The sequence below is a fragment of the Malurus melanocephalus genome, unplaced genomic scaffold (assembly GCF_030028575.1).
Source record: "Malurus melanocephalus ecotype Western Australia unplaced genomic scaffold, MMel_1.1 scaffold_17, whole genome shotgun sequence".
Lineage (NCBI taxonomy): Eukaryota > Metazoa > Chordata > Aves > Passeriformes > Maluridae > Malurus > Malurus melanocephalus.
In genome coordinates, this window is record NW_026623249.1 from 1,257,926 (window position 1) to 1,281,683 (window position 23,758).

The window sequence follows — 23,758 nt, forward strand, 5'->3', positions numbered from 1 at the left end:
AACCCCTGGAATTCTGGACATGCAAACCATACATCAACTTCATATAAATAAAATTATAATACACTAGTGGCGATTCTCTAATCAAATAAGGAGATATTGGAGATTAGGCATTTATGCTTACTGATTTGGATGTAGAACGGGAATGGAACCCAGCCATGTTCCATATTCTTAGKAAGGACAAATACTTGTGTGACAGCAAGCCTGCCAAAATTCATTGCTTCAATCAAAAATGGCTCAAGTGGCTCAAGGTCCACCCTCAACAAAATGGAAATGCAATTTTTGATTTTGATTTTTGAACTAGATCACCATGGCATACAGAGCACAGCTTCTGGCAGAACGGTGGAAGCAGAACCTCACTTGACACCTAGAGCTGCACCTTGACTTTGGACTGGCTCAACTGTAATAAAATCTAACTAAATATCTCAAGAATCCACTACTGGTTTTTATAGGACAGGACTCTATATAGTCTGTTTTCCAGCACCTTGACCTCACCCTTACTCCACAAAACTTCCAAGGCTGTTTTTTTTTTTTTCATTTCCAATTTGAAAGAGAATGGAAAAGYGTCAAAACTACATTTATGAAACTAAATATTCATTCTCTGAACAACTTTGCAATCATGAAGCTTGTGATGCATCATCACAACCTTTTAAGATTATTTATGTAGGCTTCTCAAATGCCAGTGTCATAYAGCTTAATCATCTTTCAGTAACATCTACTACACATTCATCTACCTGATCTGAATGTTAGGCTCTGTTACTGTTTACTCAGTTTTTGCATAATAAAACCAATTTTTTTTTTTTTACTTGAAACACAAAATGTTTTGAACAAACTGCTGAAGAAGCCATGGTCAAGACCTTTAGTTTCTTCAGAAAATGGAGAATGTAAATGAGTGAATTTCTGATATTTCAGAGCTGGCATGCTGCACTGTATAATATTTAATTGCTCAGCTGTAAGGCAGACAGAGCCACTCAGTAAAATGAGTTGACTGCAGGGTGACAGCTTCCATAGAAGATACATTTAAACAACCCAAAGCTGCAATATACTCTCTATACATATACTCACCAGGAGCTGGATGAGAAACACTACAAAATACTGTGTATTTATACATTATCTTGTAGGGATTTTCCTTGGATTCTGTTACGTGATACCCAGGAAAACTTTAAGTCACTCTAGAAACAACTACTCAATACCACTTAAACCAGTATTTTTCATTAAACAAGAAGATGAAAACTTCAAACTATTGACTACCACAATTTTTAAAAGTTGCTAAAATCTCAAGGGGTTTCTCCCAATGCTCAAATTAATCCGTTTGAGTACAGAAGTCATTTCAGAGTAAACGTTCTTCACCTTGACAACACATGGCAAAAAATATTGACAGCACATTTAAAAACACATGCTAATATAACCCTGAAGAAACACAGTCTTCAACTTCCTCCAAGAAATGAAGTACCTCTATTATTAAAATGGCAGTATAAATGTAATGACCTATAAACATTTTCTAAAAAATTTATGACAGAAAGGACTAATTTTTCTGTCTGTGAGAACTACCAAAACAATGCCCAAAACCATACTACAAAGACAAGAATGAGAAATGAGATCAAGATATAAAACTCCCTAAAAAGCCTTTCAAAGTTGATTTCACACAGAATGAAGTTTTGCCTTCAGTCTGGGTACCAAGACAAAAAAGATCAGAGTCAAGTGAAACATATTTAAAGCCAAAACCCCACCTTTAAGATTTATTATTTCATACTGCTTAGAAGATAATTCTCAGGTAATATTTTTAGTCCTCAGAACCTGTACTGGAACATAGGCTTGGTAGTTCCATACCTCAAAACATAAAAGCATAATATACCATCATTTTAAAATCACAACTGCAGAAGGCATCACACTGCATCAAACGCTTTAGGAAAATGTTTCAGCTACAATTTATTCAATGTGAGTCAACATCACAGCCAAGATACAAGTATCCCTGGCCTCTATCCTTGCATCCACACATACAATTACCCTATAACTCCCGATGCAAATCTGTGAGACCATGCTGCCAACCACACCAGGAAACAGAGGATCTAGCTTCGTTTTGCCTACTTTCAGAAATAAATTGTGTTGGCTAGCTATGTGTATTTTACTCTTCTGTACTTAACAATGACATCTGAATACCATTTGAGAACAAATCTCTGTATATCTTTCAGTGAGCCTACAGTAACAGAAATCTGGTGCATTTAGAGAGTCCACTTCTTCATCTAAACATTGTGTTCTCCTGCCAAACTTGTATTCTGCTTGTGAAGGAAAACACTTATGAGTGGACAAGGCCACCACACAGCTCTCCAAGCCTACGAGTCTCTGCAGCATGCTTTCAGGCACTACATTTTCATGCTCATTCCACTTTATAAGCACTTCCACATATCAGGAGCCTCTAGGTTTTGTGAGAAGAAGCAAATTAAAACTGAAGGGAAGAAAGAACACTATGCTGTGCAGCTTACGTGGGATGGAGAAACCATACTGAACAGTACTAACAAAAATGGATGTATACCACAGCATAGAAGGGTACATACAGACTATAATAAAAACACTGTCAGTACATTGTAAGGGACAGAACAAGGATCAGTGTTTAGCTGTGACAACTGCCAATTAGTCACAGTAATCTGTAGCTCTAGAATGAGTTACAGCAATTCTGGGATTTTCTTCTTCCCGTACACGCCTGCATTTTCATACTGGTACTTTCCTCCAACATCAACAGAGAAACTGTACTGATATATTATCAGTAAGCATTTCTGGGCTCATATTTTCAATTCAAGAGCACCGTCTTGAAAATACGTTGCAACACACTGTTTTCCTTACGCACTCAAGGAATTTTACATAGCAGATGRAATGGGAATTTCTCAGCTCTGCTGAAGATGATATGAAATGATTACAACTACAAAGGCATTTGGATGTTCTGAGACAGTATTGCAATGTGTTAATTTTTATAAAACATTCATCCCTCTTATCAGAGTATTTAGTCATTAATGCCTTAAACCTAAAAAACACTTACGCACTTTACCGTAGCTGATCCTTCCATTATTACTCACACCTGTAAAATTACAAAAAAATTATGCAAGTGTTCATGAGACTGGATCCTATGATCACATCACTGAGCTAAAAGAGACCAAATGGAGATAAATATTATTTTACAAATTCATGTAGCCATTTCTATCAGAACTTCACCTTTTTTGGTTTATTATGTATATGTGTATTTACCTCTACAAAAAAAAAAAACCTTAACAAAATAGAATTCTTTCCAAGTTAGTTATAAATTAATGCAAGAGCTGTGGATGTATTTTAGAAAGCATCTTGCAATTATTCTTAAAAGCATGCTTGGAGTTTGTGATAATGCATTTCATATTAGATAACACAGCCACATTTTTTGCTTTCATTAGGGATCATATGTATTTGAAGTATTTACATAAATTTTACACTTAATTAGGCTTTAAATATGCATTATTTGGATGTTACTTCTAGCCAGATTTCATTTGTATGTCAGTGGCAGAGAAAAATTTCAGGAACATATTTAGTTGTCAACTCCTACAAATTACCATTTAATATTTTTAATATTAATATAAATGCATATATAAAGGTAGAATCTAAATTAAAAAAGGAAGTCAGCACATCATTAGTACGAGAAATTAAAATATGGCAGAATTAAAAATAAACAACAAATCCACTTAATTGGTTTTATATGTTGAAACATCAGAGACCATGAAAAGCTTTTGTACTTAGATAAAAGACTAGCCTGAAGTATACTTCATACAGTCCACAGTTCATAAGGCTTCAGATATATTATTAGGCATTTCACTGGTCCCTCTATTTTTATGGTTTATGACCTGATTTGGCAGCGCTTCCTCACCCAGAAGCCAATTATGATGAACATAATTTGTAAGAAAGATTTAGTTATATATAGGTTTCTGGTCACTAAATAATTTGATGGTGTTCCAAAGAAACCCAAACCAAATGGTTATTCTATATTCAGTGCAACAGCTCTGTGCTACTGCATTGAACAATATGGATTGATTCCTGCTAATCCCATTTTGCTGTTCATGGATGAGTGATGCATACTGAGATTGTACTGACAATACATGATGAAGGAGGCATGTATTAAATGAGACTGCATACAAAATGTTAGCTGATTCAGTGGTACCAATGCACTGCAAAGAAATCAGAAGTTATGGATCTATTTTTATGTCTGTGAACTACAAATGGGACAATTTGTTCTACATCAGGAGTACTGTTCTTTGAATCCTGAAAAAACATACTCAAAACTGGAGCTAATGACAAGGTGGGCCTTTGGATGGGAGCTGCAGTTACTTGAAATCACAGGCAATTGTGGGACAAGAAACATTTCACAGGCAGCTGAACAACAGAGGTTCAAAAAGGTGACCRTGAGGAAAGGTCTGCACAAGTGATTTACATCTGGAAAGACAGCSCTGAAATGCAACTTTATATAATAAAGATTTTACAGGATATATATGTGAAAATCAGAYGTAGATGAATCTGGATTCCAGGTCAGCACAGATGTGGTGTTCTGTGAACACAGTCTCCGCTATCTCTACCACCCAGTAACACAGCTGTTTCCCAGGAAGGAAAGAAACTAGCATGTCTAAAATTATAACCTTCAAGGAACACAGCCATCAGCATGGAATGACAGGAGACAAGATGAGCCATCTGCTCGAAAGAAATGTTAAAACAAAAGAATTGGACGATAACAATGGAAGAAAATTCTGCAGTAAAGGCTTTCAGTTTTCAGGGCCTAGTCTTGACTTCTGACCTGAAATGCACAGTTGCAATGCCCTTCAACTCTTGCAATGCCCTTCAACTCTCATTTCTCAAGTTCATGATGCAATGTTTGAAAATAAAGCACATATGAAGAAGAACCTTCTGGGGACTGTTTGTATCCCTGACTTTGATTCTTTGTAGATTAAGATACTGGCATGCCTTTGATTTACTAGACAGTGCCTTTTGAGTTTCTTTAGTCTCAGATTCAAAGTCTGTTAACTGGGCACATTTGAATTTCTCTGTTCCACAGGGTAAAGGAGCTGTTTATTCTTAAAAGCAGAACTGAGGAGATGGTTACTCCTGTCTCCTGAGATCAGCACCAAYGCAGTAAAGGATGCACTTTCATGATCTTAATGCAGCTATCACTTTATAAAATRCTTTTCAAGAGACTACCTTCTCTCATGTGTCCCAGCTGGATATTTACAGTTAGTAGAAGCTTCTCAGCACTGTGATTTTGTAAGATGCCAAGGCAAACCTATCTCATTTAAGAACTCCTTTCTAAGCATTTTTTAAATGCCCACCGAAGGATTTTTTCCAGGCTATGTTCCTTACCAAATTGGTCTTTCACCAAATAAGAAAAATAATTTCTTGGCTGTTTTCCCAACACTCGTTGCCCAAATCCCTGCAGTCTGTCTGAAAAATACTTTTCAAAATATCTTCATCTGTGAGAAAACAAAAGCGTCCTTTGAAAAGCAAGACTAGCTAGAGCAGCAAGCATTTTCCAACCTTACTTTCTAAGAAAAGTAGGGTTGGAAAGAAATAACAAAGGAAAACAAAAATCCACAATGTAGCATCCTGTTCACCTCTGCAAGATCAAAGATAGGAAAGATACTAATAACTGCATGGGAAGAATCTGAAAATGATAGCAAGTGTCAGTAAAACTTTTTTTAATGACATAAAATGATGAGTTAAAGATTAGGCATAGCAAAATTAGTTTATATTCTTAGTCTTCTTTCAAGAGGACCCACAATACCTCGAGTGTACCCAAGAAGACTGTGCTAAGGCATCAATAACATTCTGCATGTATAAGCACAGCACATATTGGTTCCACAGTTTTAGCATATAAGATTCCTTTTGGCCAATGAATTACCATGGAAAGCAAAAGAAAGAGTGCACTAAAAGCTAGATAAGTAATTTGCAATTAGGAATGTTTTCTTAAATTTTATTTTTTAYTTATTTCAGCACCTAAACTATCTGCTGAGAAGTTAAGCTTGTCACAGTTCAGCAACAAGCATGCAGACATCCAAGTATTACTGTTTGGGATAATTCTCAGATAAATATTACAAACTGAAAATGGGTTTATAGATGATTTAAGATGACACAAGCTCATGCTTCTGTAAACAAATTACTGTGTTTTCTGTCCCTTGAGCTGACATGATCACTTTAAAGTAAAATATTTTTATTCTTCCTGGATTCAGGTTTCAATTAATCAATTCAACCACCGGTTCACTACATTCATTCAAGCTGGTAACAATTTTTCATGTTCATTTCTCAGTGTGGAAGTAACACTCTTAGCACTTATTTACATAATGAAATCAATCTTGCAGAAGTATATACAGGGTCTGAAAAAATATGCATCAGCAACAAAGGCGAATACAAGTGAAATCATGTGGGACAACTCAGTGTCTCAGAAAGGACTTAATAGACATCAGTGTAAAAATACTGCAACTGCTGCTACAGAGTAGACCTGCTGAATCAACACATAAAAACTTGGAATAAATCTTGTTTCCCAAAACACTGGGCACGGCTCATGGTAAAAATGGGACAACAGCAATGAATATACCAGGGATTAAAGGTAAAAATGAAAAACATTAATAGTTTTGTTTTGCCTAAGGTAAATTCTGCTTCCATAACCTTGGTATTTAATGTGTCTTGAATAGGGTTATAAAAATCTGCAGGGCAAATTCCATTGCCTCTATGTCCACTCAAATTTCTTGGCCCTGCCAGCTTTCAGAGGGAAAATTCAGAATTCCTTATTGTTGTRAAGTGGGAGAAAAAGAACATTCAGMTCACTTGATAAATGAGGAAAATCTTAGATATCAGGAGAGCAAAAAATAACACTAATCAGCATTGAAGATGAAATATGACTTAAATGCTACAGCCCAGGAAACAGGAAAAGCAACAAAACCTCTTCCAGTCATCATTACTGCAGATTGCATCCAAAAGCGGCATCATCATTAATGTGGACTTCACAGCAGCCAGCACTTATGGGATCAGCCAGTGTAAGAATACAGAGACAAGCTGGTTATCCTAAATGTTTCTAGTCACCTTCATTTTGGTGAAGAAAAGTACTACTGAGAGACATGAAGAGATGAAAGAATTTAGACTACTGCACTGCACCACCAATGTAAGGTAAACAGTTCTATAATACTTGAACAGTTAGTATCAATCATATTACTAAATAATGATTTTGAAAACAGACTGAATTTGAAGCCATATGAAGCTGATGTGAGACTCAATAAATTCATTCAATGGGTTTGTTTACTGAAAGAGCATCTATAAGCCTTGCTGCACGTGATATAAAAAGATTAATTTAGGTAGCATTTGAGAAACAGCAGTGTAACAGCTTAATACCAAAGCAAACCAAACCAATATGTAATAACATACCAACCTGTTGAAAGAACTAGGGCAGTGGAATGTAAGATAAACCAAAAAAAAAAGGGGTGGTGAGAAAGTCCCTGCAACCGTGAAAACTGAAATAAACCCCAGCAACGCTCACTTGAGTAGGGCCTGACAAAATTTTTACRTTTTCCACAACGAGAAAAATGTGCTTACCATTATCTTTGCTGCTGTTTTCTTCAATAGTCATTTGTTCTGCTAGCTCAGACAGTGATTCATCAATGGTCTGGCTTCCTCGCAAAGTTAAGGAAAGTCTCCTCTTAAACTTTTTCATTCTATCGATATTAAGTCTGGCTTAAGGAAGCCTGAAAGCAAAAACAAACAACAAAAAGTGAGAAAAAATTAATCAGAAAATGTAATTKAATTGGCTGACATAAAATGCAGGAAGGCTTACAGAAAATTGGGGCAATATGCAAATTATAGTTAGAACAAAATCCTTAAAGCAAGATTACTCTCTTGGACTGAAGAACGTTTTGAGAGGTTGATGCAATTTTTATTTCTGTTTGGAAAAAMACCCTTGGGCTCCTTTTTTGAAAAATACCTTGATCACCATTTTACAATCCAATAATAAAAGAAACAGTCATCTAAAAACTTGATGAATGTGTGTTCTGTGGCCTCTTCTATAGTCTCTTTCACTAATCCCCCTAAGCAGAAGGAGACTATAACCTTTTCTCTTTTTCAGTCAAATTTTCTATGATGTAACTTACCAAACTCCTCTATATTTTGCCCTTTTCACAGAGGAAGGGGGCAATTCTGAAACCTTAAACAAAAAAGCAATTCTCAAACACCATCCCACCTAGGGAAATAAAACAGCCAATACCTGGCAACAATGATTAGAACRGATGCTTCTCTTTAAAGTCAATAGGATGGAACCGGGAACAAAGTAGAAGGCACTTTCTCCCTGGAAAGTTGTAAGCAAACAAACTGTAACAACAAACATGTGGCCACAAGTCTAAGCCGGTATGTGACCTTTGTGGTGTGCCATACATGTGCCCTTGCATAACAACAGGTACAATTCTGTCCTTCCTTACTCCATGTGGACAGCTCACTCTTGAAGTTATTTCACAATAACTTGTTCATCTGCACATAGCCTTCAAGAATCACATATGCAGTGTTCAACACAGGCACAGCATACTTCTAAGTCTGAAATGCTCATATATTTTTCCCCATCAGCTTCTYTGCACTCCAAAATTCATAGTTCACACACAAAATCAAGTCTTCCTCAACATTCTCCTTAAACAGAGAAATGCAAGAAGTGGTATGCCAAAGATCCACATTTAATAACAAATTGTGAATATGATTATTTTTATATTGACAGCATCCCTTTAAGTATACATGTTTCAACTGTGCTACTTACTCTTTGTTTAGCTGCTCCATAATAAAAAGAAGAACAAATTGGTAGAACAAATCTGAAAGTGGCTGCTGCTGGTAGGAGAATGCATACATAGGCTAAACTTTCACAAGACTAGATTGTTTAGGACAGTGAGTAACACATTAAGAGTGATAAAAGAAGAACTTTGGGATATGAGCTCCAAAGTCTGAGATGAACAGCAAAATCACTGTCAAAGCAACAGCTGCAACCAAGGGGAAAGAGGTGGATTACAACAAGGTAACTAACAYCTTAGGCAATCACAGCTACTCTAAAGCAGAATTAGTCAGACACTGGGTTCAGATACATAAGAAATAAAATATACTGCTGGAGATACAGTTAAGCYAGCATTTTCTAAACTGCCCCTTTAATGCAACACTGTATGTGCAATAAAGCCACACCTTAGCATGAATAATTTTGCTCTCTCTCACTCAAAAGCAGGATACTCTTATTGTTAAGAAACTGCATTCAGAGAACATTCCAAGGGGAAAGTTGCTTTTCCTGTTTAGGACCAGGCTTTAAAGACCTCACTTGAAACTGTTATTATTTCTGCATTTCAATTTTTCAAAAGAAGAATCAGCCCATGTTTCTCTAAAAACCCACTTTTGTAAAAATTTGGAAGGACAGATAACTTAAGTGTACTTAGGGTACTCCCATTGGATTTTTTGATTTGCATCTTCCTACAAGCATTACTCTCAAAAAGGATACATGCAATTTTTAGCTACATAATGTCCTAAAGCCACCTGACGGCACAACAATTTCTTTCCAATTTTCCACTTGGGTAGTAACTGAAAAAACAGGTGCCTTTAAGGCAAAACAGGCTGTTCCTAGCTTTTGATCCTGCAAATACTTAAGCCKGCAAAGATTTTTATTCAAAAGGAAGGTCTACTGCAGAAGAATACTACATATAAATTAATAGATATATGGATTAGAAAATCCAGGAGACATTCTAAATCTCAAGCTAATAAAAAACCCCAAAGAATTTTGTTAACTATAATTACAACATTTCTCCTGTTATGAGGGAGTTTCATGGAGTAATAAAGTACCATTTTTGCTAACATTCAGAATTAATTCATGGCTTGATTCTCAAATAATTTACAGTAAAAAGGAATGAGGAGTGGGAATCTACATGCAAGTGAACATTTTCTTCCACTGAAATGTATGTCATTTTTTTGAAAGGAAAAGATGCTCACCGTTATGAAGCCAAATTTTCCTCCTTTTACAGCAATAGTAATCTTGGTAGTTCATATTTGTAAAGGAGGGGGAAAAAAGGAAATAGAACTGACTAGCATCTAGCACCTAGAAATGTCCTCTCTTACTGAGTTCTTTTTTCTCATGGCCGAAGCTGTAGAACATGCTCAATYGTAGTAGATTAAGACAATATATCAGTGAACAAAGCTTTGAAAATATAATCTATACAACCCAAGACTAACACAAATTCTCTAAAATGACAGCACTTTCACAGAAAGTGCAAATTGTCTAATATTCATTTTYACCAGTTAACAGCATATGCACACTTTTTATCTTCCTTTAACAGTAAATCTAATTAAATCCCAAATGAGTTATTTGCTTAGTAATATACATGTAGAAGCAATATTTCCCAAAATTCTTAAYGACTGTGAGAAGAACACACTGCCATTTTTATATTTGGTTTTAGAACAGAGCCCATAGGCTTGACTATTCAATTCCGTAAATTTCTCTACTCTGAATAAGTCATACCCAAATCAAGTATTTCAGATGTCACAGTAGATAGATGCATACACTTGCATACAGCTAATGCAAATTCTAGTCCTCTGCAGACAGAATGAGGACAAGCAATCTGATTTGACACTATCTGATACAACCTACAAAATCTGGCAGAGACATATKTGTTGAATCCTTATACTGATATAAATACACTGAAATAAAGGAAGMAACACTGTATTAAAGGAACTGCTGCTTCTTACAATCTGAAAAATTAGTCTTTTTGTCCTTGAATGCAATGTAAATTAATCCCTGAAAACAATGCTAAAATTTACCTTTTCTATTTTCCAGCATTCACTGCCATTAACTCCATTCACTTCACTAGTCTTAAACCCCTATCCTGAGCCCAACGACTTTTAAAAGTGATCTTTATAATACAGTTCTGAAAACAAACTCCATTTTTTTTAATCATCCAGGTAAGATTAGATTAAAAAAGGTGGGTTCTAGCTCACTTTCTCTGAATCACACCCTGAATCACACCCTGAATCAATCCTTCCCACAGGGCCTGCAGGACAGCATTTCCCATTTAGCACACACACATGTTCACAACACCCCAGCTACAGAGCAGACATGAAAGCATTTTGGTTCCAAAGCAGTAACTCAGCTAGATTCTGCATTCATGTTTTCACTAAAATTCAGGTWTTACATTGCCAATGGCTAAAATTCTCAAAAGCCCTATCACTTCCTTCAATTTCCCAGACTCTTCGTTCCTTGGAAGTGAAAAAAGGAATGCATTAAGATCTTCATACACAATTAATATGTGTGCTTAATCCCTGTCAGTTTAAACAAATTCAGTTAAAATTTTCAAAACCAATAAAGCTATTTAGTCAGCTTCAATTTTAGTCAGTTTACTTCAGGAGGGTCATAAATACCAMAAGTTCACTAAGACTTTGCTGATTCAAAGCCATTTGAAGTCAAAGAGAACCTGTCCTTCAACTTCAATTAGYTTTGAACCAATTTAAGTGCTGACTCTTCTGTTTCTCTAAGTTAAATTGCATTGAGATCCATCTACATAGAGATTAAGCATTTTAAAATCACTTTTCCACTTAGATACACACTGAAGCTGCAATCTGGCTGCTTTTACAAACTGCTTTACAAGGCGGTAGGTATTTTTCAAACATCTAAAGGCAGTTCTTGTTCTGGAAAATTAACCTGTAAGACAACAGCTGAAGGGGGAGGAAAGGAGAGGATCAGAAACCCTACCTAAGAGCATGAGCAACAGCATGGATGCCGCATGGCCCTTAAAGATAGGTTAGCAATCTAAAGCCCAGGCRTAAGACATCAAAGAAAACAGTTAACAGCACTCCATATGAGCTCCTTGTGTCAGAAAGAGAGGCCTGAAAAACTCAAGAGTGCTGCAAGTGGTATCAATTAAGAACAGAAATAGGAAGCACCTGTCAAGTATATTSTCCCCTTATTCTAAAAAGAAAACCAGCTTTCCATTATGTTGAACTGTTCTCTATCTACCTGAATTAAAAAAAAAAAAAACCACAACTATTGACTACAACAGTATGTTGCACATCCAACACAAAGCAAATTATTAATTACACTAATGAGATAATTTATGGATAATTTATCCAAGATCATGAACAACCAGTTTGAGCACTCCTAAAATTCACATATAATACAGATGCACCTCCTCACAATCACAATTCTACTCTACAACAATGGATTATTAACATGGAATTTTAGTCATTGCATCTGTTCTTTGTATTTGTCTCAATTCACATTTGTTCACAAAAAAATTTTCTACTACATTTTTCCACACTTGGTCTTTGCAAACAACACGAGACTGGTCAACTAGACTCTCTTGTCATAAACATAGCTACTTAAAACATTGTTAAGCTTTATGTTGCTTTAAAGAACTGATGGTACAGATGTAAGCGACATCTGACAAACAAGGCCTTTGTTACTGATGAAAAGGAAACTGTGAGGTCAAATACCACAGCTTAGTCTGACCTCCCCTGTGCAAAAGGACGCTCACAGCCTTTTCCTTATGAACAATATTCAATATGGAACAAAGCAGTTAAGCCCTTTTCTATGTATTCACAGAATCACAGCCAAACAATTACACAAATTTAGAGGGACAAAGGTATTCACAAATGTTAACTTCTTATCTGAGGATAGTTTTACTAGTTAGTAAAAGAGTTASGCAAAGAGGCTCCTCCCTAAGTGAATGAGAGCATCTATATTCAGCTCCTGATCTAGATCATCAACTGGAAGGATGACTCTGAAAAGGAAAATATATGGAAATTACCCTGTCCTATTTTAATTTAAGACTATGAATACTTTTCCTTATCTTCACAGTCCCCAGACCCAACCCCTTGGCCTTTAAAGAATAATGAAGGACAGAAATTAGTAGAAGGGGGTTGTGTTTACGTTTTTTAAAATTGATCCTTAGAGTGAAAAAATACATTGAGCATTACTATAGGCATATTTAACTATGCTATTGGTAAAGAATTTAAAAGAATGAAAAACACCAAATGTGCCCAAAAGGTCAAATTTTGCAGTCCTTTTCTCATATCCCATCCTTATCTTCTTTCTCTGGACTTGAAAAAGCTTTACTTAGGTAATCACATCAAGTTTACATTCTTTAAAATGTAGACATGTATTTGCTCCCACATAGGTTCAAGCAATATCAAACAGCAAAATCAACAGAGATGTACTATTTGATAGATCTCCCTGTATTAGATATGTCATACTGATTTATAACTCCATGTTAATTATCAAAGGCTCTGTTCTCTCAACTGTCAAGTGAAAAAACACAGTATGAGTCTGGTTAAATTGGCTGACATTTAAGCCAAGAAAACAAATGAGCTAACTGGCAAAGCTTCTACACTTGCTGTCAGACTCATAAAGTGAAAGCCTTTTTTCTATTGAAGGGGAAGGTAAGAACTAAAAGGTGACATGGATGTAGCATAAATACTACCAGACAGTCACAAAACATTAAATCTTGAAAGATGTAATGAGCATTGCAATCCAAAATCAATGTCTGTAATTTTTTGAGCTTTGACTAACATTAAGCATAAAAAGCCTTAATAAAGCATTCAGGAAGAAAATAGTAAAAAAGAAAAAGTGTTCCCCAAAAGCTTGCTCCCTAATACTATTTTAGCAACAGATTTACAATGTTGCAGTATGATTTCTGGGACAATCTTCCTCAGCCTCACAAAGAAGCAAGTCTTTGGAAGAACACTGAGTAGAAAACTCTTTCTAGGTTCAAGAGGACAATCTTGGTTTGAAGACTGAAAAGCATCTGTAATCTTTTGTGAGCCTGAGCAATTTTGTCAGTAAAAGGCACAGTTTTCATGACTGCTTTTTTTTTCCCCCATCACATTTCAGGCACCAAATCAAACAATCTCATAGCAAAGAACCCTCTCCCAAACTCCAGTAGCTCTCAGCCCAGAACCATCTGTCCTCAAAGCATCTGAACTCCCACACCAGAGCCTTAAGCATTTGCTTCATTGTGCTAAGAAAGAAGTTTTATTTACAGCGTAAGACCTAAGGCAATGAAAAGCTTTCAACTTATTTCAATGTTCTTGAATCAAGCACCAAGAGACAAAGATACCAGAGCAATATAAACTGAGATAAAAACTAAAGACACACTTGTTTGGATGAACAAAGAGCAAGGTTACAAGTTTCTAAACAAGATAAAAAAACAGTTTGGACTTTCTCTCTTAGACAAGAAATTGATTGCACTGGGGAAGGTGTTGAGGAAACCTTACCATGGCCTGCCTGGAAATTAACCACCAAGTAAGAACTCATCCCAGGAAAAAAAATTTGTAATTGTTAAGACTGCTGACAAAATGAAGACTGTTGTAAAAAAATTAGTTTTCAAGTTCACAATTTTTCCTCCAAAAGCCAAATTTATGGCTTATTACTTGCTGAATACCTATACACATTCTACACAGTGTGAACACTAAAAGCCCCATCAAGTAACCCAGAAAGGCCTGACAGTAAAGCCAATCAGGCAAAAGTAAAATCAAACCCTTCCATAAGTACTGTATGTACAGGTCTGTGCCTAAGAATAATATCAAAGAGCCATGAATGGCTTAAAAMCATATAACTTTGGATTAACTTCTCTTACACTTCTATGTACATGCAGAAGACAACAAAAAGAAAAACCAAGCCAGGAAAAAACAAGCCGTTTCACAGTAACTGAGGGTTTGCTTTTTGAATTTTTTTTTTCTTTAAGATAGAATGAAACAGCTACACAGGAAGAGTTTCACTTAGTCAATTGAGAGACCAATAAGCATCAGGGTACAGAACACATTCTACAGTACTGATGACATATGTCTATTTTTCCAACAAATAACAGGTCACACAGAAGATCTGATGCACKGAAGGCATTTATATAGCAACACAAACCAAGACATTAAGAAGACAGTGGTATGATAAAACTGACACTTCAAAGACATTTAATGCATAAGGTTTATTAGACTCTTCTGTATTATGCATTTTTCTACAGATTTCTGATTATAATAATATTGTCAATGGTACAACCACTATTCTGAAATAACAGAAAGACAGAATATCTTGGCCACAACTAAGAAAGCAACTACTGATAGAAACAACTGCCTCAAGCAGTTTCTTAGGCTGAGTAAGTTTAATAGCTCCAATGAGATATTTCACAGGTAATTCCAAAGGAGCAGTAAATAAACTCATTATTGCAATAAACAATCTTTGCACTATGGTTCAAAAATTTGTTTGAATTCATGAACATCTTTTACCCAAACGTATTAACTTCTCTGATTCAGTATTTCCTAAAAACTCACGAATTATTATCTTTTCTTCCCTTCTCCAATTCTGTCATTGATGCAACTTCAGAGATTCCTCAATGACAGAAAATCTCTGAACAGTAAGTCAATTACAATATTTTCCTGCTGTATTAATTTTTACACAGCAGTCAAGATTGTCCCAGCATGGCACCAATTTGTTCTGTTACAGCATTCAGACAAATGTTGCTACGTCCGTCTGAAGCGTTCATGCTGCCATTTAATGGTCAACCAAATATGCATACATGGATCATTTCAGTATACACTGCCAAGGATACTAAACACATAACACACTATTCCTAATGCAAATGATTATTTAGCTGACAACCTGGGAAAGAAAGGAGAGTTTTAACATATGTTTTGCCAAGCAGCTTTGCAAATAGCTGTGTTGGCAACATGGTGGTGGCAACACGCCCTACAAGGCAGACAGGAAAGCATGAGGCTGCTTAAGCCAATTTAGTACCTCCACACAAGTAGAGTACTGGTCATTAGTGCACCTCAAATCCAAGGTAAGACAGTCTCACAGGGAGCTCTATGATAGAACCATTGTGTATCAGAAAAATAGCCTGAAAAACAACCGTTTTGCCTAACGTCTATTTAGCTTAGCTAAACAAAAACTGAGATCTGAAATAAAAGCAATCTGTGAACAAAAKAGATGACAACAGCAAATGCTGTTAAGGGAAGATGACACTGAAAAATAACAAATGGATAGGAAATAAAGAACAAGTGCCTTCATCCTCTGCAATAGGTTCAGGCCATTATGATTCCCACAATAACTACATGCAGACTCTTCTTCTGTCTCTTTATTCCTGCACCAACATCTTTTTCCCAAATTAAGTCTCAACAGATGACAGCCTCACAACAGGTATTTTCAGGGTTCAAGAAGGCACGGGAAAGAAAAAAAATCTACATCTTTAAATAAACATACAAAATAAGGCAACTGCCATACATGAAGCTGTCAGAACTGTCATTGCTGGCTCAAAAACAAGAACCCTATGTGAAGACTAATAAATAGGGAAACCAAAGATTTTTCGGCATAGCTCCATSCCCTTTTTCTTTGCCTGAGCAGATCATTCCTCCCTGTGTGTCTTTAACGCACAACCTTACATACTGCCCTTCCTCCAGGTCATTGAGGCTGTCCAGAGAAAGGTTCCCAGATTCTGAAACTAAGCAGAMCAATGAAATTACCACTACGTAATCTGGGCGTCTCCGGGCAATCAGTTTGAGAGGCCACTCCCCTTCCAGACTGAGCAAACAGTCTAGCACATCAAAGGACACCTACTCAAATTTCACATTACCTCCTTTTAGTATAAACAATTCTCTACCTGAAGCTATCCAAGGAAGTTTTCTGGACCTTGAACAGAGACCAGAGGAAGATTAAGAAATAACAACAAAAGGTTATATAGAACTGAATCAGTGACTTCAGCTTGACTCAGCAGAGAAGACATACAGCAACCACTGAAAAACAAAACTGTGCATCTGTAAGTAAATGTCAGACTAGTAAAACAGCATTAATATACTTCCTATTAGTAGGAAACCTTGGAAAGTAGCAACTATTAATGTCAGTAAAATTAAACCAGACAGAAACAATTAGGAAACACAACCTGAAAGACATGTAGTCACCAAATTTATTTTAAATAGAATTATAGAAAGGTAAAATAACTGTAACTAGTGCCAGGCAGGCAACACTGATRCCATCGATAAATGCAGAATTTCTCTAGGTTCCTGCAAACTATATTTTAAAGGCAGAGTAAGGGCACATGGATATTTTGCTACAAAGTTTCTTTATAAAAGTGTAGTGAAAGAATCAAATAGGATGTACTAAGCAGGGTTCCCAAATATTTATTTGTGATGGGCAGACACATTTGCTCTCTTTTGTTTCTCAGGCAGTAGAAAGAAGTAAAATTTTTTATTAATCTTCAAAATAATTTCTTCCAAACTATAAGCACCGCCATTCTTCTGCTGTTAGAACCTAATGCTTACCCAATCTCATCCTGCCAAGGACAAACAGTGAGCCAAACCCTTGCACAGCAAACTAYTCTCCATTCAGAATGCTAATTGCATTGCAGAGGCTGATATTGCTATTATTATCAATGATCTGAATAAAGCTTCCAAACTCTAAGATTTGTCTCACCTACAGAAAATGTTTTATGAAAAGATAAATTTAAATTGCTGCCTCTACACAGACTCAAATTCCCTACAGAATCTTACTTCAGCRTCATTTATTATGGTCCAATAAAGATTGGTACTGAAAGTAAGTTTTTCACTTGGAGAAGTACCGAAGCAGTTTTGCTGTAAAATTCCAGGGAAGAAAAAAGGAACCCTATTATTATCATGTCACCAGATGATGCAACTCTCAAAACAGTCCAGTTGAGCCAGAAYCACAGAATAATTTGGGTTGGAGGGGACCCTCAAAGGTCATCCGTACAGTACAATGTCCCGCAATGAACAGAGACATCTTCAACTATTCCAGGCTGCTCAGAGGCCTCTCCAACCTTACTGTGCATATTTCTAGGGATGGGGCACCTACCACCTGACAGGCAAACTGTTACAGTGTTTAACCACTCACAGCATAAAAAATTTCTTCCTTTTGTTTGTCTCAATTTACTTTCTTATAGTTTAAAATTACTATCCCTTGTCCTATAGCAACAGGCTCAAGGACAATTTGGACCACTATCCCTGTACAAATGAAAGAGATGGCCAAGCTCCTCTAATTCCTTCATCCCTCCCCCACTACATTCCTTCAATAACATGTTCCCATAATGCCTTTCTCTTTCTGGAATGTATGTGCTGGGATGAAGAGACACAGCAAAAATCCATGTTAAAGCAGTACTAACATTCAAAATTATTAAGTCAAGTTTAAGAGCAACAGATGTTACCTTAATAATTTATTTTATTCTTATCTATTTGGTTCTTTGTTCCTTAGCCTCCTTTGGAACATCCTTGTTGGGTTTTACCCTGTATTCAAGGCCTAACATACAAAGTTCAATTGATGTCATCTGTCAATTCATAGAGTAAAAAAGTTACATTTTGACTGATATAAGAGAAGGCCTATTTCGCTAAAATTTTGGAATATGCTATTCTTTCACCAAACTACTGTTTCCATGTCAAGTACTTGAGCTGATTTTGAATTATACAGTTCAACAGCCTTGGAAAACAGTATCCTTGTGCCAAAATATTCTTTAAAATAATATTGCATGCACTCTTAGGGAAGCTTGTATTTGTGTTACCACCYAGGTAAGCTGCCTTTCAACATACCAAAGCATGCTGAAGAGTAACCAGAAGAAATCTTCCCACTCCTGTCTATTACCCTTTGATAACCAGGATCCATAAACSTGAAATTAAACAGTCCAAGAAGCTTCTAGTTTTCCCTTGTAGTACTTGTAATTCAGATTTATAGCTTTACTTTCTTTAAAATTAGTCTACATTACTATTCAATAAAAGACAAACCAAGRAAACACCTTGAAAAGGACCAGTCATCTTTTTCATTAGTAAACCACAACATCAAGCACTATCATACTGAAATTTAAGTTGGGCATCTTGAATACAGTTTCAGCACAACACCTGGTAAACACATCTATATCTTTGAAGTAAATAAAACAAGCKGTTAGTGGTTTTTTTAAATGAAAAACACACTGTGCTTGCTCTTAAAGAAGGTTTCTTAAAATTAAGTAACTAACCCCCCCCCCCCCCCCCCAAACCTTTAAGATTCTGGTTATACAATTATTTCACTTTTACATTGTGATGAAAACTTCAGAATAAAAATCTGCCATACTGTWGCTGTGAAGTGAGCCTTAATTTTTTATCTCCCTGGACTCGATCTTTTTAGTACACTTCTGTAACAAGGCTTGAGAATGAAACTGCTCATCAGGCAGAGGTTTCTACTAGTAGAGGCACTATTACTATTTACTGCAGCAAACTATAGGTTTGCTTCACACAGAAACAAGATACACACACACACACAATTAGGTAACTTTATGCTTGTGTTAGATAACAGTAAGCAAACCTTGCTAGTTACAAAGGAACAGTGGTTTTAAGGAAGGCCTGYTTATAGCAACCATGCAACAGGGAAATAAATAGAATTATTTCTGTCTACTGAATTGCACATGTTTCCTTCTGCTGAAATGCTGACATGCACTCTCCTTTCTCCCATTACTGTTGGATTGCAGTCCAACTGATAACCCATCTTAAGTTATACTATATATTCACACATCAAAATAAACTCTTACCTTTTTCTTCCCCCAGGGTTCATGTTATATATGTACTATCTCTAATAGTAATCCTCTGGGCATTACCATTTCTTGCATCAGAATGACTCACTGGAACATGCCACCTCTTTGACCAAATCTACAAGAATTGACCGCAAATCTGATGTTCTATTTCTACATCTTGTTATTTTAAAAATACTTAATTTAGAAACTTTACTTTAAAAATACTAGTCAGATATCAGTTGACTGGATTAATCTCACTGGTTTTTTTAGAAAATATTATTATTATTGTAATTTCAAACAATTGGGACAGTCTCACTACTCAAAGTTTATTYGGGTATTTGTATCATTTATTCCCCACCACTGCTGAAACCTACAACAACATTTCTCCAATGTCCATCTCTGAACYCACTATGTCCCTAACACAGGTTATAATGAACACTTTTTGAAGAGATTTTTACCAGGGCATTTAAATAAACTTTAAGAATAATCTGGGGAGTCCCTAGCTTTCAAAATTATTGTTATTGTCTCAACAGATCAGATTCTTCTTTCACTATGATGCTATGGTGACTGCAGATTGTAAGACATCTATCTGCTTTTAGGTTTTGCAATTCAGTTGGAACTAGAATCCACCACAGAATGAAAACAATGCCATAATACATAAGATAATGAATGTTTACAAAAATTCTTTTGGAAATTCTGAAAAATTGTTTTGAGAGTAGCCATGAGGATAAGGACTTGGGGGTGTGGGTGGATGAGAGGCTCAATGTGTCTTGTCAATGTGCATTTGCAGCCCAGAAAGCCAACTACTCCCTGAGATGCATTCAAAGCAGACTGGCCAGCAGCACAAGTCAAGGATTTTACCCCTCTGCTCTGATGAGATTTCACCTGGAGTGCTGCATCCAGCTCTGGGGGTCCCTACCACAAGAAAGATTTGGACCTATTGGAACAAGTCCAGAGGAGTGCCACAAAGACAACCAGAGGGCTGGAACACCTCTCCTACAAGGAAAGGTTGAGACAAGAGAAGGCTCTGGAGAGGTCTTTTAGCATCTTCCAATACCTAAAGGGGGCCTACAAGAGAGCTGGAGAGGGACTTTTAACAAAGGCATGCAGTGATAGGACAAGGGGAAACAGCCTTATGGTTTAAGAAAGATAGATTTAGATTAGACAGTCAGACAAAATTCCTTACTACAAAGGAGGCGAGGCACTGGAAATGGTTGTCTAGAAAAGCTGTGGACCCCCATCKCACCTCTGGAACTGTTCAAGACCAGGTCACATGGGGTCTTGAGTAATCTGGCTCAGTAGAAGGTGTTCCTGACAATGGCAGATGGGTTGGAAGTATCTGATCCTTAAGGTCCCTTCCAACCCAAACCATTCTGTGATCCTACAGAATCAAGAGAGCTTTGAATCTTCACAACTTAGCTATGTCTAGTGTTGGAAGCAGGGTTGAAAATGGTGCTATTGATCACAAATAATAAAACAGACACAAATGGTTATGCGGTTATCAAGTACTGCCCTTCTGAATTCATTAGTTTTATTGAGRAGAGCATTAGAAGAAACTTGATGATGGCAGCACATGTGGCAGGTATGAAGTGCCATCTGTCTGACAAACTGCAGAAGCATAACGACTTTTGCTTTATACAAAATGCATAAAACATACTCAAGTTAATGAAACTGAAGATGATTTCCAAGAATCAAGACCAAATTTACTAAATTAAATATGGCTTGCTATAAATATATTATTCCAATTTTCAGAGAAGTAACAAGTAAAAATATATATTATCTTGGTATACTGTTGCTGAAACGAAACAAATGTAAGAGAAACTGAGCAAAATCTCATACAAAAATCTTGGAAGGTTGCAAGCARCCAAGTAAACATAAAGGAACTGCATAGATTATAATGATCAAAACATAATCCTAACCTCACTGTGATGTGCACTTTAACAGCTCAACTTGTACTTTGCTGTCCACATTATAATTTATATAAAAGCTACTTCAGTTGTCCCTTCTGCRTATCAGTCTTCAATTACATTAAAGCATATAAGCTACTGAAGAGAAATTATGTCCTATCACCGTACAGTCTTAGGGAAAAGAGAAAAAGAATCAGCTATTTTCATTGTTAGTATCATACCAGTATTTAAACATTTACTAAAACAGACTGTGAGGCAGTACATACAAATTTGTTCTTGACAGGGAAGTTACTCTGGAATCTACAATTGAAAAAGTTGCAACTGAAAAGTTCTAAAGCTAAACAYATATTAATGCTTCCATGATAAAATAACTAGAGCACTGGAGAATGAAGCTTGAGCAAGGAACTGCAATGGGCAATGAATGACAGATGCAAACTGAAATGACAAGAGAGGAGAAACTGAAGGAGAGAGAAGACTCACAAGATATTGAAAAGCAATGAGAGCAAGGACTGGAGTAAGCAGTATGCAAAAAGTTGTCTCACCAATAAAGAGGGGAAATGACAAAGATTTGATCTAAATTTCAAGACAGTAAACTGGGTATTAGGCTGCCTAATTACTAGATCAAAAGCCCACACATTCACATGATGCATAGCACCAGAGTTTTCCAGCTTTTCTGTATGAATTTGTTCAAAACACTGTAAGTGTAACTGTTTCAAACCTACGCTGAACAGAGGATCAACTGTGCTACCACAGCCACCACAAAACTGAAAAGCAGCATTGTTGCATGTTCTGATCAAGTCAACAGAMGTGTTATTATTTGCTTACACTTGATCTGATCAAGTTTGCACCAACGGGTGATGCTGCAGGGAAAGTAATGAACAAATCTGCTATTGCTGGAGGTCCAGCWGTGAGCAGAGGTACAGGAGTCCACACAGAGAGGGCTGTGCTGACAGCTTTCCAGAGTAAAACAACCACAAAACCTAACGGCTCCCTAAGAAACCTTATTCCACCCTTAATATAAAAGAAACAAAGGTTTGCAGGAAGTCCAGTTGTGGGTTAACATTCTTGTTTTGTTTTAGAAAAATCTTTTCCACCATTAGTGGAAATTTTTTGAAAAATTTTCCTCTTTTCTCTTTCTATCATTGATTTAATTACTCTCACACTGAAGACATTAAAACTCTCCTTAACTTCCATGAGAAACATTAGACCAACAGAACACAACTCAGACTAAAAGCCTTGCTTTAAATTTAATTTGTGAATGAAAGTTTTTCAGAAGTTTACATCAGCTCATTAAATTTCCTAGTAAAATACAAATTCTTCTGTTTTCCAAACCTTCACTTCAAAAACCTTCTGTTTTCCAAACCTTCATTTCTCAAGTCTTTTCAAGAAAAACAAACATTCAAGGACCACTCCTAAGTTTAAGAACCAAGACCATCTTGAAACTAAGGCTCTGTCTTGTACAGGAACAAGAACTGAAGTGTTCAGTCAGGATACCATTCTTCTCTTTACTCAATGTCATGGTTTTCACTTTTTATTTAACTGGGTAAAATTAGTCAKATCTCAATGAAGTGTCTATTCTCAAGGGGTTGTTCCTTCAGAAATCGCTCCTAAGAAGGACACACAAGACTGAAGGACAAAGTTTGGGCTCATTTGTAGTTGTGAAGTCTTCTTATAAAAATAACAAAAGAAAGAATAAAAGTGATAATATTATCTTAAAATGAACAAAAAAGTTATTAAGGATTTGCCACATTTAATTAGTGAACCCTTAAGTGCCTATGTCAGGTTTTAATCTTTAAATGGGAATGACACACAAGATCGCCAGTGCTTCAAAGATCTTTGGCTTCCTTTACAGCACACAGGAAGCCTTAAGTCAGTGCAGTGTTACTATCTTCTAAAAAGCATTTGAGCACTTGGTCAAAGGAATTATAATTACTGATACCACAGAAATTGATCTAATTCCTCAGAGATACAAATATATTATGCAAGCTCCATTTTGGTATTCTCTTCATTTATCCCATCCTCAAAAAAGGTGGTAGACCAAAAGTGTGATGCAACAAGTAGTCAGGCCATGAGAAACTGAAGTAAAGAATAAAGTCTAAAAATATTTATCAAAAGTCCTCAAAACCCAARAAGGAATTTTGTTTTATTCAGAAATAAGGTAATATTCAAAAAATGTTTTATAAACAGAATTGTAACTCATCCCCAGCAGAGAAATCAACAATTTCTTTCCTTTTCAGTAACAGCAAAAGACAGATATTGTGATTTATGAGGATGCCAGTACAAAAACAAATGCTCTTACACAGAGTAAGAAACAGAGCAGTATGCAAA

The 23,758-nt window shown here is 36.2% G+C and overlaps 1 protein-coding gene across 3 annotated transcripts in view; it reads right to left on the reverse strand.

Annotated features, from left to right (window-relative positions):
- The window catches only part of CDK17 (cyclin dependent kinase 17), a 90,769-nt gene that overhangs the window by 44,588 nt on the left and 22,423 nt on the right, over positions 1–23,758 (reverse strand). For 2 of the 3 annotated variants that reach the window (XM_057387183.1, XM_057387199.1), the window contains exons 2-3: positions 7,585–7,733; positions 3,032–3,070 (exon numbers count right to left, since the gene is read on the reverse strand). In XM_057387183.1, the coding sequence (XP_057243166.1) occupies positions 3,032–3,070; positions 7,585–7,702 (157 nt within the window). In that variant the 5' untranslated portion in view covers positions 7,703–7,733. The remainder of the gene's footprint in view (positions 1–3,031; positions 3,071–7,584; positions 7,734–23,758) is intronic. The other variant, XM_057387192.1, reaches the window with a different exon arrangement.